Source organism: Hordeum vulgare, chromosome 3H (assembly GCF_904849725.1).
Source record: "Hordeum vulgare subsp. vulgare chromosome 3H, MorexV3_pseudomolecules_assembly, whole genome shotgun sequence".
NCBI classification, from domain to species: domain Eukaryota; kingdom Viridiplantae; phylum Streptophyta; class Magnoliopsida; order Poales; family Poaceae; genus Hordeum; species Hordeum vulgare.
Window position 1 is genome coordinate 56934036 of NC_058520.1, and position 15725 is coordinate 56949760.

Consider the following 15725-nt stretch of genomic DNA (forward strand, 5'->3'; position numbering starts at 1 on the left):
CAAGCACGGAGGAGAAGAAATCCATTGAAATTTCAAGTTTAGAGACACGCGGGACAAATTCTTGACCTTTTAAGAATAATAGTTGTGATATTTATTATGGCGTACGGGCGTGGAAATAACGAGTGACTTCGTCTCCATGAAATGCAACTTATACTTTGTCGTGTTGCACCCAATAATGAACATTTATTGGGCCGTACACTTGAGGACCCTAATAAGGTCTTTCCTAAGTGATAGTTAGGGTTGGAGTTGAAACACCGCTCTTTTACGCCAACATTGTACGATGGACCGAGTTCATTTAAGCGCGATAACCAGCAAGAGGGCTCAACTTGGACTTATGTGGACCGAGAGTTAGGCTTGTAGGATAGGCGTCTGTGGGATGGGTGGGAAGACCAACCATTTCCAAATCAAAAAAAGCGCGGGACGAGGGACCAATGTGTCGACCGACATTACAATTGGTACGGGGTCAGAGACAAGATGAGTTAGCGACGAGACCGTTGAGAAAACATGATCCCACGCTAGGTTTATGAAGCCATGATCAATTCTCTCTAGTGTTGGTTGGCGATGTTTGTTTGGCCATGTAAACCTTCTGTCCAAAAAAGGAAGTTCAATATAGCAATTTTCTTTACTGTGTTGCTAGACATGTTGTCTTCGGTTTGACCAAGGAGGAATTGTTCTTGGGATGGCTCTTTCGTAAGGTTGGGAATAAAATCTTCTATTATGTTTGGCTTCTATTACCCCATCCGCTTATAAATACTCTATGAATTACATAGAAAACAAAATACATGAATCTATACTCTAAAATGCATCTATATAATCTATACGTTGTTTGTAATAAAATCTAAGACTTACATTTAGAAAGGGAGAAGTATGATCCATTGCGAGTTTGAATAGGGTGAGACAGAGAAGAGCTCGCCTAGGAAGTTTTGCTGAATCATGTGATCTGTTGGAGCATGAACGTTCACGGTGGTTAGGCGAGGGTGTAGGATCCTGGAGTATGTGACTTTGTGAGGTATTCGGCACTGGCCTGATACCTGGACATTCAAATAGCAGAAAAGGAAACTTCGAGAGAGGAGCCTACCTCAGAGAGCACCAAATTGGGCCGTAAATACAAACGGACGCCAGGCTCATTAAAGATCCGATCACACTAGAGGCGCAGTTGACCAGTGCAGTGAGAATGGAGGAGAATGGCACGGCGACGATCGACGATTCCTAGGTGGAGCGAGCCACTGCAAAAGGCCAAGGCACACCGCGTGCGCAGTGGACCTGGACGTGGCTCGGGATCAGCGCCGCCCCGACCATGGCGCAGGTGCAGGGTGCCAGACACCTCGGACTTCCACGATCGAGGTGGATACTCGAACAGTCTCAACGGTGACAAGTACTACCACAACGATTATTTCGGGGAAATCAACAAGAGACCATAGGCATCTGAATCTGAATTCTGAAACTTCTCAACTAAAGGCAGACATCTTACAGGTTATTGCTCCAACTGACTATCACTGACTACCTCCGTACCAAAATATAAGTCGTTTTTAGGCTGGAATAGACAATCAAACGTCTTATATTTTGATATACAGAGCTAATACTATGAACCGAAATCGAAAGGTGAAATGCATGCTGGCGAAGGAAAAGGAAAAGCGAAATGTATGTATGTATGCATGGGGTCCTGCATGGCTGCCTGTGTCCTGCCTAGTTGGGGTGCCCTGTGGTGGAGGGGCTGGAGCCGGGCTGCTGGTGGAGGCCGGCGGGCGGCGGGGTCTGCGCGCCCGGGAGGTGGTCCACGGACGACGAGTAGTTGTAGGCCTCGGCGATGTCCAGGTCGAACTCCTTCTGCTGGAGCGCCATCAGCATGCGCTGGCCGTCCACGCGCCGGCGCTGGATCCGCAGCCGCTCGCTCTCCATGTCCCACTCCTTGCTGGCCTTGAACTGCTCCCACTTGTGGCGCTGCTTCTGCAGCGCGTACTCGTGGACCTCGTACTCCAGTTGCTGCTTCTCCACCTCCAGCGCGCGCCGCTGCATCCACTGCCGCAGCTGCTGCTGGTCGCCGCCTGCCGCGGCCGCCGCCGCCGCCAGCTCGCGTTGCAGCTGCTGCATGGCGGAGGTGGACGACCTCCTGCGGGCGGGCTTGTTGTTCCCGTCCTCTTCTCCGTCTTCCCCGACCGTGGTCGCGCTGCTCTCGCCACGACGGCGCTTGTTGTGCCCGCCGTAGTTGTGGAAGCCATTGCCGTCGTCGACGCGGCCGCCGCGGCGCTTGGTGCCCTGCGCCTTCTCCTCCACGTCGTCCAGGTCGTAGTCGTCCTCCTCCTCCTCTTCAGCCTCTTTGCTGCTGAGGACGTCGTCCTCGCTGTCGCCCTCCGAGCGTGTCGAGGAATTCACCATCGCCACCGCCTGGGGGCCGGCAGACGAGTTGGCAGCGCCGGGCACCGTCGCCGGCCGCGGGTGGTGGAAGCAGTCCGCGCCGTCCTCGGCGCCGTGCGATGCTACTGCGCCGGCGCCGGGGGGGTTGTGGTAGGTGCACATCTCGCGGAAGAAGAGGTGCTTGGAGCTGAGCAGCTTGCGCGCCTCCTCCTTGGCCTTGGCCGTGAGCTCGGCCATGGCGTCGAGCAGCGCAGGGTTCTCGACCACTCTGCACGCCTTGCCGCGGCCGAGCAGGTCGACGACTCGCTTGTAGCGCTTGTTGAGGTCGTTGAACTTGTCCTCGCACTGCTGCGGCGACACCGAGAAGCCGTTCTCCAGCATCGCGTTGGACACGGACTTCCACTTACCCTTCTTCTGCTGCGCCGCCGCCTGCAGCCCGTGCCCACCGTGCGCTGCCGCCGCAGACGCCGATGCCTTCCCGTGCGGGTGCGACGCCGCCGCCTTGCCCCCTGCAGACACGCCCTCCACGTCGTCCCCGGCGTTGTACACCAGCGCGATGAGCAGACGCACCATCGCATCCGTCCACTTCATCCGCGTCCACAGGCACGCCGCCGCCCCCGCTCCCGCCCCCGGCTGCTGCACGACGCCGCCGCCATTCCCGACGCCGTTGCCCATCTCCTCCTCTTCATGCGCCTTGACCGCCCTCGAAGGCGGCGCCACGTAAGCCGCGTACGACGGCTGCGAGTGCTGCTGCCTCACCGGCATGGCCTGGTGCTGGTGGTGCTGGACCTGGAAGCCGCCGCCACCGCCGTTGCCGTGGTGGAGGTGCTCCGCCTGCTGCTGGAACGCGGAGGCGGCGTGGATCTGAGGCTGCGGCTGGTGGACGAGGTGGTTCATTTCCATGCCCAGCATCCCCGCCGGCGACCCACGCGCCCCCATCGCCGCTCCTCCGTCAACCCTCTCCATCCGCAAAGCCTGACCACCGGTCTCTGGTTGTCAACTCTCCTGTGCTCCGAGGGACTCTTGCGGTCAACTCTAGGTTTTGCGCTGGCCGGTGGAGCCGAGCGGCGAATAAAAAGGAGGAGCGGGGGCGGGGCGGGGCAGGAGGCCGCCGCCGGTATCGGCGCCGAACAGCAGCGGCCGCCTCCGCTAGAGGAGCGGCGCACGCTCTCGGTTTTGCGGGGAGCCCACGGACGCGCCGAAAACCACCTAGGATTCTTTGCGCCCGATGGCCTCCTCTGTGGCACGGCTTGTAACCGGGCGTGCGCGCAGAAGATCCGTGGAGGATTGTTGAATCAGCTGCTGCCCCGGTTTGTCCCCTCGGCTGGCTGTGGTTTGCCCAAGTTTTCTTTATTACATGTGCCTCAATGTTTTGGCAAATTCGTACAAGGCCCTTGGTTGTGATTTTTCACAGCTGCTCACCGATCATTTTCTTGTGTAGTAACCTTTTTTGAGGAAAAGTGAATATACTTATTTGCTGGGAAGGGGGAAAGGAAATATATTAATAAGACAGATTTGATATATTCAACATTGATCACAATATATTAGCAACATAAAAAAAAACATTGATTACAATATATTCACCTCTCCATGGAGAGCCCCTCCCAACGAACAATGTCCCAGCCTCAAGTCTTGGTAAGCTCTTCTTTAAAAAAAATGACATGTATTACTCAAAATCAAATGATTATAACCTTTAATACAAAGTTGTTCTTAGAGCTTAATGCTCCTGTCTTTGAAGTAGAGTCATAGCACTTATTCATGAAAATGGCCTACTTTGGACCAAAAGGATCTACACCTACTTGAATGCCAATCCACTCTCTTTCCCAATAAAATTTCCTACCCCCTAAATATAATCAAGGCCTGGTTCTTAGTCAAGATAACTAGCTTACTTACCACATTAAGAATATGGTCTACTTTGCAATGTTCGGGGCAGCAAACTCGGATTCGGCAAGAATCTCATTTTTGTGGTGACCTACTTCTTTGGTAAAGTAACCTTCAAAACTGATATATCATCCAATCTAGAACCAAACCAGGCAACGGTACACAGTTCAGTTATAGACAAATTATTAATGAAGTGGGTCGCAGTATTCTAACCGTGACGTAGTATGTGACTAAACAAGTTTTACGATCTCTTCACAAAGCTTCTTTTATTTCATGCACCATGAATGCATGTCTCGAATGATCAATCATTGTGCTTTGAATCAACTTCACTGGTTGTAAGCAATTTGATTCAATAGTTATGGGTGAAGGGGTCACTTCATCTTTTGCTAATGTCACTCCCTCCATAATCGTTGAGAGACCTGCCTCGAGCACGTCGCGACAAGAAAACAGATCCTGACATGAAGTGAATATAATCTCACCCCATGTCCTTTGAGGATCACACCAGTTGCACCGAGTTGCTTGCCTCTCAGTAAGAATCATCAACATTTAGTTTTGCCCGGCATGCATCTAGAGTCTGCCAAGCCTAGCTAACAACGGATAAGCTTTGTTGGAGATTGTTGGTTGAAGAGATGATGCTTGAGCATATGATATTGTTGCCCTTACTGTCGTGTCATCATCATCATCATTGAAGTTTTGCGCAAAGCTTGGAATTGATCCTAGATAATTGTAGAGGAAACATAATGATGCATTGGTTTATGGTGCAAGTTTGACATGAAGCACTTCATCTCTAAATTGCCATATATGGCATAGCACCACTAGCAACATAATTCACTCGATGGGGGACGAGGGGATCACGTAAAGTTTGTAACTTCCATTTTGTTTCTAGTAGGTTGGATCATTCAAACATCTTGAAGTCTCCATACTGGCGACATAGCTTGCCATAATGCCACTGCAAGTGGGCATCTACATAAGGCATGATAATTTTCATCGTCCATGCTACAGAAAGGGAAAATATAAGTGACCTTGACTTTTGTTGCATGCTTATTAACCCATGCGGGGAGTGAGTCAAGATTCCATCCAAAAGTCCCTACCATTTGAGGGGCAGGGCACCCCCATATAGCCGACTCAAGATGTTGCTCATCGAAGTAGGTAAACATGTGAGTCATATCTGGTGCCCAGGTGGGGAAATCTTTGGCGGGGCTAGGTTAAACCTGAATCTTCCGTATCTCTTGAACATCCACCGGAAAGAAGTATTATTGAAGAAGAGCAACACTCCATTACCCATACTGATTTACCTACTCTAAGACCCAATGCATTCTGCACCTCCCCTATAACATGACTAGTTAATATGGTGGCATGTTGGGGATCTAACTATCTCGCCATGTATGTACCTTCTCTTCATTGTCAATTCATATAAGTCCCCATTTTTTGTAATTCTAGTACATAGCTTATAGCCTGCTATGTGGAGGAAGGGTTCCCAAAAGAATATGTCATCTAGACATCCGTCCAGGTAGTACTATTGGTTCAACACATGTGGACATAGGCTCTATCGCGTGGTAAGGAACCTCGACTCGATTTCATGCTCCAGAACATGAGGCAACGGGTTACATTCCCGTTCATATGGGCTCTCCATGCTAGGGGGGTCAATCGTCCTCCAATTAGTGATTTCTCTCGCGCGGATGTGGATGAGATGAAGGTGGTATTCAGCTTCCTGAACTACAACTCAAGGTGCATTCGTCACTCAAGCTCGCATAGATATTTGTGATGATTTAGTTTCTGGTAAAGGGAATGGTGTAGGAGTGCAAGCTCTTCTAAAAAGTCTTCAAATGACTCCAGCATTGAAGGTGCCATGGATGCCATGAATCTCATCTACTCGAACTGCCCTGGGGTAGGTAGGACCCTCGACAGTAACAAGATATAGTACCTTTCCAACCTGATGACTTCTACCAATACGAAGGTAACCCCCATTTTGAAAACTCTTTCTTCTAAATTGAATTCCTAGAAGTTAGATAATTGTTCACACATCCATGATAGTTTTGTCATTCTCGCAGAAGACCGAGCAACATGTATTTGGGTCATGTGGTGGATGGAGTTGATATAGATATAGCCTACTCGAGTTAGACTTAATTTGTGTTTGAGTTGTAACTACTAGTACTAATTTTATTTTCCCTCTATTTTGTATTTATGTCGATCCCCATCATCGTAGAACTAAGGATATTTGGAGTCAAATACTCATATCGATGCTTTTATCACCTCTACCCGTGGAAAGATTGTTTACAACATGTATGTAATATTCCTGTGATATCCTTAATCTAGTAGATAAGACTAGGAGTGCTAAGAACAACCGTCATTTTATGGTCAATTTTAATCATCATGTAAAAAATATGGTTCGATTGGTATGGGAATTCATGGAACCACTTATACTTGATCTAATAAGAATTTTTATATTGTTCCTACTTAGGGACGCCCTTGATCATGGTTTTGCTAATGTGAAATGTTGTAGGATTTGTTCTAATGCAACTGTGTATAATTTTCCCATCATGTTAAGGGAAGATGATGGAAACATCAAACCAATCAATATTAAGACTATGAAATCTTTCATGTTTAGAAAGTGTTCACTGTCTGAGAAGGACTTTCACGTCAGATCTCAAGTTGCTTGGTCTAATACTGGCGGCAAACCTTTCCTATTACCATTCCATGAAGCTTGGATGTTCGCTCAAACAATAGAGCAAGTCCAAACATCCTATTCAATGCCAACTAGATTCAATCCATGTTGATCTTATGGTCATGCAATTTAATCATTTTCATTTGCTGGACCACAAAAATGAGGCCACTTTGATTAATCAGTATGATCAAACCATGTATAAAGTAGTAGAGCAAAGAGGCATTAGTTTTTTCATGGTGATAGAAATACCACTTACTTGCATGATGACATACTTAAAAAACATTACAAAAGTAGAACTAGTGACATCTTAGACTCCAATAACAATTGCTTGTAAAACCAAGATGACATAGTTTCTCGTTATCAAAATCTTGCTAATCTACCAAGTATTTGCATGGAAAACATGGAAGCTCTTCCTTTCCCTTCTATTCCTTATAAGGAGGAAATATTGCAGGTTCGCCAAGGTGGTCTCAACGTTGCTTTATTCCTTTCTACTTGGAAGTAGATCAAGGATGATGCCACAAAATTGGCACAAGACTTAAAATTCCAAGGGGATGATATCATAAACTTCCTCCAAACCTCAACAAAACTACATTGTCCTTATTCCTACAAAAGCTAATGCTTCCTCTCAACTTTAGGTCGATAATCTTATGCATTATAGTTTACAAGATCATTACTCAAACCTTGATTAATAGACTTAAAGAAACCCTTCTACCATTCTAGCCGAACAAATCATCGATTATTTCAAGTTATCCTCGTGGAAACATAAAGATTTTATTCTATAAGTCTTTTGATAAAATTGAGTGGGGCTTTATTATTCACGATCTTCTACATAAAGGGTTGCATGGTTATTTAATAAACATATTTTATGAGTGCATGCCAATTGCCTCTTTAGCTGTTAATATTAATTGCCAACCTTTTTGTAGCTTTTGTGGTAGTCAACGTATATGACAAGGGTGTTCGTTATTGCCATAATTTTTTGTTCTTGTTGTCAATGAATTGTCACTTTATCTACAAAAGTATTTTATTCTAGTCATCTCGAAGGTGTCAAAATTGGTCCCCCTTGTCCTCATAAATTTCTTAATATCTGCATTTGATTTTTTGCAAAAATAGTGGCGCCACCACCATTGCATATATCATTAATATCTTTTGTGATATTTCCGGGCAAGCACCAAATTAACTAGGGAAATTTACCATTCTCTTTAGTAATTTTTTCAGATGATGGATGTGGTATGTTGAAGATATGCCCTAGATGAAATCATGTATGATGATATTTCCTATGTGTTTATGAATAAATATAGTCCTTGGACATTATCAATGATGTGTATTAACAAATACGTGACTTGTTTGTGAGACTATACATTGTATGATAACTGGCCTAAATGGTCCCTAGTCAAAAGAGTTGTGTGGACGCGCAACCAACTAAACTAGCATATAATATGGTGGATGGTACGGTCTCACTAAACATGTAGCATTGGTTGCTAGCCGGATAATATGGACTCGGAAAGATCTGGTCGGATTTAGTAGTCATCCGAGTCGAGATAAGGTCTGAGTTGGGAAGACCCAACTATGAGACGCAGCGAAAGGTCATTTGTGAGTCTCTAGTATAACATACGTTCTATGTCCTGAGACCTCAGCTGGCGCATGTACTCGAGATTGTGACACACTTTCTTTGGGCCCGCCAAACGCTACTCCGTGACTCGGTAGTTACAAAGGTAGGTGTTGGGCTTGTCCAGACCCATGCTGCGAGACGTGGTCGAGCAAGATGGGATTTGCCCCTACGATCACGAGAGATATACTCTGGACGACTCGAGTGATCTGACCTGCATAAGCATGACCATGCGATGAGGATTATGAGATAATCCAAATGTTGGTCAGATTCACCAGAACAACAAAGAGGTCGTGCGGCAACAAGGATGACCATGTCTCCTTGAGAAAGAAAATGTATATCATGCCGCAAAAGGAACATAAGTATGAAGTACATGTTCGCCTAACCAACTTCATCAGACACTTGGAGTCGGCATGTCTTGCTAGAGACCGCTACCGACTAGCCAAGTCGGATGTGGTCTGACTCGCGACCAAGTGAACAAGAACCTAAGGGGCCGCACGCTTAAGGGAAGGAACACGTGGGATTTAGAGTCCATGCGAGGCCCAAGAGTTGAGGCACGCCAGACGCCTATATATAGTGGAGGTGCACCACACTTAATAAGTTGACCGCTTCGACACCGTCATTAGGGTTGTGCATGTGTTTCACCTAGCTACCTCCACTCGCCACCGCCAAGTGTGTGATCTGGACCTAGCAGTCCACCGCACGGTGTTCCTGCTGCACGTGCGGATACCCTTAGAGGCGGTGCACATACGCCGCTCCGCGAACCTGTACGTGGGATCCAATGACCGACTCTTCGTGGGAGAGGAATCCGATGACCGACTTTTTGAGGGAGATCGGACAAGGAGGATACAGACCACGCGGATGCGTTGCCACATCCACTTCCGCTGCACGGCACTGCGCATCTAGTGGTAACAATCTGTGACCCATCTCCATAGCATGTTCTTGTGTTTTCTTCGCATAGGAAAATTTTAATTTGCATGTGATGCACCTATGGTAAAACACAACAATGGTATTATAGCATGTGCTATAGGGTTTGGTATTCAGATCAGATGCATATTTGATATGTGGAGGCGGCTGGTGAGATCTGTCGTTGTTCTTGAGATTGGCTATGTGCACGGTTGATGAAATCAACTGCACATCGGAATCGTTGTGGCTATGTAATTTGTCCATCGGAATCAATGAGACCGCGACACAACCTACCCCTACCAGTCGGTTTCCGCCATCGGGGTTAACAGTGAAATGTAAATCCGAATCGGATTCACGATGATCGATGAGATTGGTCACATCAGAAAATCCGGCGTGATCAGAGTACAGATTTGATATGTGATTTCCAAAAACGTGTGCATAACACTAAATATTTTATACACAATCACACAAACCGGTAGAATGCGATTATATGCATAAGTTTATTTTGCAGGTTTGATGTGAATAGTATGGATCATATGTATGTGATGCATGTGTGTAATTTAACATGACCTGTGTGTCATGATTGTGAGACGGTAGGAGCCAAAGTGTTGTCATTATATTATATAACGACTTGCGTGTCGACTTGTGATTTTGTTTAAACTTCATTTCTAGTTGTAGTAGTTGGAGGACAGAGATCAAGTTCGAGGTTTTGGCGTCCCGGCATGACGAACAGGATGGAGTTCCCTCGTGGCCATCGGAGTTGAAGCGGGCTTGGAAGGACGTCCATGAAGGAACCATAATATTTGACATATTTATGTTTATATGTGATTGATATTGTTTCTTTTTTTCTATGCATGTTATAGTGTAGAAAGATCGCTTGTTTATATCAAGCACATTGCCATTCCAGATGTTTCACCTTCGCACGTAAACTACGTCTAGTGGTGGGCTCATAAAATTGAGGTGCTACTAGATATCCTTTAACTGGAGGGTTTGTATCAAACACAAACATGCACTGCATCAGGTTAACTTGACAAGGCTATCAAAACGGTTTTAGGCCTTGTGACAAATAAGGTTCGGAGCCAAGATATAAGTTACCTACTCGACCGATAGGAGTCGTATAGAGATACTATTAGCAATGTGTTGCTTACCTAATAGGCAAGTTGGCTAGTAGTGATGCTAAATCTCACAAGTCGCTCGCGCTAGACAAATCCTGAATGACTGAGAGTTTGCGGAGGGATGCCGACTTCACTCAGATCAAGCTTGAATTACTCTACATATAAACATTCCTTAGCGATTGCATATTTTCTGTTGTAGATAAATGGCACCACCTTCTCAAAACTTTGCATTGAAATCAATTCTGGAAAAGGATAAACTGAATGGAACAAACTTTACCACCTAGTATGGAAATATGATAATTGTTCTCAAGCACGATAAAAGGAACATGTTTTAGAGGATCCACTTCCATAGGTACGTGCCGATAATGCTAATGCCACAACCAAGAATGCCTACAAGAAACTAGTTGATGAATCGAACGAGATTAGCTGCCCCATGCTCGCTTGTATGGAGCCCGATTTGCAACTGCATTCCGAAGACACTACGGCTTTCGATATGATCGAGAGTCTCAAGAGCATGTTTCACGTGCAGGCTACACCGAAAGGTTCAACATCTGGCGATCCTTGATGGATTTTTAGCTGAAGGAAGGTGATCCACTGAGCCTGCATGTGATCAAGATTTTTGGAGATGTGCAAGCTTTGGATGGTTTGGGCTTCCCACTCTCGGATGAGATGGCTACTAATGCAGTTCTGGGTTCTCTTCCAACTAGCTATGGGACGTCCATCTCGAACTATCATTTGCATGGCCTGGGTAGGAAGCTCACTGAATTGCACGGGATGCTCAAGGTGGCATAGCAAGATATTAAGAAAGGCACGCATCAAGTGTTGATGGTGCAGAACTCAGCAAAGTTCAAGTAGAGTTGGTCCAATAAAAAGTGTAAGGTAAAGGGAACAGAGAAGGTTGTCTCCAACGGTGAGCCAAACTCCGGACCAAACTCACAGACCATTTGCTTTCATTGCAAGGAAGCTGGCACTGGAAGAGGAACTGTAGCAAGTGGCTTGCTGGGCATGGCAAGAAGGCCGGAGATGCTTTTTCACGCAAAGGTACACTTGCTACATATGTTATAGACATTTACCTTGCTAACATACCTAGTAGCTCTTGGGTATTTGATGTCGGATCAGTTTTTCATATTTGCAACTTGATGTAGGGGCTCGTAAGAACTAGGCGTGTGGTACAAGGGGAGATTGACATCAGGGTCGACAACAAAGCAAGAGTTGTTGCGTTGGAGGCCGGCACGATGCAGCTCCAACTTCCTTCTGGGTTCATTTTGGAATTGAATAATTGTTATTACATTCCTGCACTTAGTCTGAACATTATTTCTGCCTCATGCTTGATGAATGAGGGTTATGAATTCAATTTAAAGGACAATGGTTGTTCATTTTATTTGAATGTAATGTTCCACGGCTATGCACCCATTGTAGATGGGCTATTTATTTTGAATATAGAAACGGAACAAGTCTATAACGTGAATGTCAAGAGGCATAAGCCTAATGAGATAAATCCGACATACTTCTGGCATTCCCGGCTTGGACACATTAGTATGAAACGCATGAAGAAACCCCATGATGATGGACTCCTAACTTCGTCCGACTTTGGGTCGTTCGAGACATGCGAATCATGCTTGCTAGGCAAGATGAATAAGTCTCCTATTGCAAAGAGTTGCAGAGGGCATCCGAGCTGTTGGAGCTTATACATAGTGATGCGTGTGGTCCAATGAGCAGAACGGTTAGAGGTGGCTATCAGTACTTCATGACTTTTACCAATGACTTGCGTAGATATGGATATATCTATTTTATGAGGCACAAGTCAGAGACTTTTTAAAAGTTCAAAGAGTTTCAGAACAAGGTTGAAAATCAGTTTGGCAAGACGATAAAGCTTATACAATCAGATCGTGCACGTGAGTACATGAGCCATGAGTTTGATGATCATCTGAAAGTCGAGGTATAGTACCTTAGCTCACACCTCCGGGTACACCTTAGAGAAACGACGTGTCACAACGGAGAAATTGAACCTTGTTGGACATGGTCCAATTGATCATTAGCAAATTGGATTTACCCTTGTCATTCCGAGGATACGCTCTAGAAACTGTAGCTTTCACACTTAAGAGGGTACCATCAAAATATGTATACAAGACACCACATGAGATGTGGAGTGGGAAGAGTCCTAATTTTTCTTTTCTAAATATTTGGGGTTGTGAAGCATTTATCAAGTGACTCATGTCAGGCAAGCTTACACCCAAGTCAGATATATGCATATTCGTGGGATATCCGAGGAAACCTTGGGATACAGCTTCTACAACAGAGAAGAGAACAAAGTGTTTATTTATCGGAATGGCGTTTTCCAAGAGAAAGAGTTTCTCAGTCGGTGCTTGTGAGTGCAGTTGCAAGGATTGTTTACCTTACACATAGTTCGTTAATGCAGTTGTCTGTTGCTTTGAGTTTACACTTTCGGTGGGGCTCGGAACTTAATACCAGTGAGAATTTCTGGATAGATATCTCAAGGGGATGATTAGTAAGTAGATGTTGATGAATAAACGGTCTACTTTTCTTGGTGTACTGCCCATTACTATTGAACCTCTAACCATCAAGTAGCATAATTAGCATGGCGGTGCGTTCATAATTCTGTCAATTGCCCAAGTGTAATTTGTTTACCTAAGCATAGTTGTTTATCGTCTTTTGGGGGAGAGACATCACTAGTGAACATCATGTGACTCCGGTCCATATCACCACCATTGTTTACACCTCTATCATTTACTGCTTTCATTTACTTTTCCGTTGCAATCACTATTAGTATTCCCGCTTGTGTTTTGATCCTTTGCAAACTACACGGCCGGAGAGATTGACAACCTCTCTGTACTCGTTGGGAGAAAAGTTATTTGTGTGTGTGCAGGTCCACGTCTTCTGCTAGCGCCAGGGTGGGAGACACCTACTTGTTGACCCTAGGAGTCATCCTAGTTTGATAAACCTTACTGTCTTTGTGTGAGGGAAAACTTGCTGCTGACTACATCTCAACGTCCAGTTGCGGTAACCAACGAGGTGCGAGAAGTATATACATCATCTCGTCATCAAGAAAAGTTTTCTGGCGCCATTGCCGGGGACTCCAGTCTTCAAGATAGGGGAGTTGCATGCTATCCTTTACCTTTGCTTTTTAGTCTTGTTAGTCTGCTTTATAGTTTTTGCTTTAGAGTCTTATACCAAAAACCAGAAAAAAATTAGTCGCTTTGTTCTTGCTTGTTGCTGCTGCTATGGGTTCCACTGAGAACACTAAGTTGTGTGACTTCACTAGTTAGGCTTATGGAAAACTGCACTCTTAGTTCGCTGCTTAGGGAAGGCCGCTTTACCACACCTGTGGTAGAGAAGCCTCCTCCACCTACTGAATGTATCCCATTCAAAATACCACTTGGGATAATTGAAACAAATTCTGCCATGTTTTGCGTTTTCATTGTTTTGCAAATCCTAAGCTTACTTTTTATTTGCAAAAACCTTTTGGAAATCATGAGAAACAGTTTCTTTTCATGAAAATATTTATTTCCAGCACGTACTAACTTATTTTATTAAGGGTACTAACCACTCTAATCAGCTTATGATGAGTTTCGTATGAACGGAGTTTTCAAGTATGCGATGGGAGATGATGAAATAAGATATAGGAGTGTCAAGCGCTCAAGCTTGGGGATGCCCCCATGCACCCCAAGAAATATTCAAGGAGACTCAAGTGTCTAAGCTTGGGGATGCCCCCGTGCATCCCTTTCTCTATCAACAATCATCAGTTCGTCCATCTCCATGCTATATTTTTATCACTTCACATGTTATGTGCTATGCTTGGAGGGTCCCGCTCTTTACTTTTTGTTTGTTTTAGTTTTTCTTTATTTTAATAACAAGTCGGAACCTAGCCTACCTTGTTTGGGAGAGAAACACGCTCCATTCCACTCTAGAACATAACACAGATTTCCATGCTTATCTTCTTGTGTGTTCTTTATCTTTACATAGCTACTGTCATGCTTAGCTCTTAGTTTTCATGCTTATCTTTTTAAGAGCTATTATTTAGGTTGCTTTTGGAACTCTCTTGAGTTATCATGCTTATCTTGTCTATAGAGTTAGCTTGTTGCACTGAGTTGCGTGTCTTGCATGAGTAGGTAATTGAGGTTGCTATTTAAGTATAGTAGTAACTTGCAATAGTTTTGAGGTATTGATTTGAGTAATGTTTGGACTATTTGTGCCAAGACCTTGAGCCTATTAGTGATAGGTGTCATATTTTGGGAAATCCGTGTGTTTTTTCAAAAACTAAAAATTAGTTGAGAACTCTAGCTACTAAATTGATCGCTAACCTCTGGAGCGGTTGGAATATATAGAGTACCCTCACGTTACCATGAGTCGAGGATGCACAAGGATAACCAAACCCCCAAACACTCCTCCTCGGGATACTAGTCTATTTTTGAATCTCCTAACTAGATATAGAGTTACCGATAATAAGTGTATGAGTTCTTCGGACTAATGTGAGTATTCGATTGTTGGCACTTCCACCATCCATATTGTGCTAGCCTCTTCGGTACCGTGCATTGCCCTTCCTCACATTGAGAGTTGGTGCAAACTCCGACGGTGCATCCAAACCCATGACATGATATGCTCTGTCATACATAAGCCTCATTATATCTTTCCTCAAAACAGCCACCATACCTACCTATTAAGGTATTTCCATAGCCTTTCCGAGATACATTGTCGTGCAACATCCACCATCTCGTGACTTGATATTCATGTCATACATGCTTTTTCTTGATCGTAGAGCCGCATGATAGTTGGGCCTTGCCCCAATTATTGCTACATGACGCGCTAGTATCATTGCATATCCTGCTACAGTGGCAGAGGCATACATTTGCATACATCATGATAGTTTTCACTTGTCTTTATGTTGAGTACTTCTTATAAAGTGTGACGATCATCTTTTTATTCATGTAAAACATAGAGTGTTGCCCTTAAGTGAGGAAAAGATCCCAAAGAGGACAAAACAAAAGATGCCAAAGAGGACAAATGAGAGATAAATAGAAAGAGGCAAAGAGGCCACAAAAAATATAAAAAAAGAAGAAAGAGAAAAAAAGAAAAAAAAGAGAGAAGGGGCAACACTACTATTCCTTTTGAAAGATCCACACTCGTACTCCATTGCTATATTTGTACTACATATAGATTATAATTCAAGCATAACTAT

General features: G+C 44.8%; 1 protein-coding gene across 1 annotated transcript; it reads right to left on the reverse strand.

Moving 5' to 3' along the window:
- Positions 1 to 1426: 1426 nt before the first annotated feature.
- Positions 1427 to 3292, reverse strand: LOC123442960. Its single transcript, XM_045119156.1, has one exon. It carries the CDS (start codon positions 3265 to 3267, stop codon positions 1687 to 1689), a length of 1581 nt encoding a protein of 526 aa, XP_044975091.1. The 5' UTR covers positions 3268 to 3292; the 3' UTR covers positions 1427 to 1686.
- Positions 3293 to 15725: the final 12433 nt, after the last annotated feature.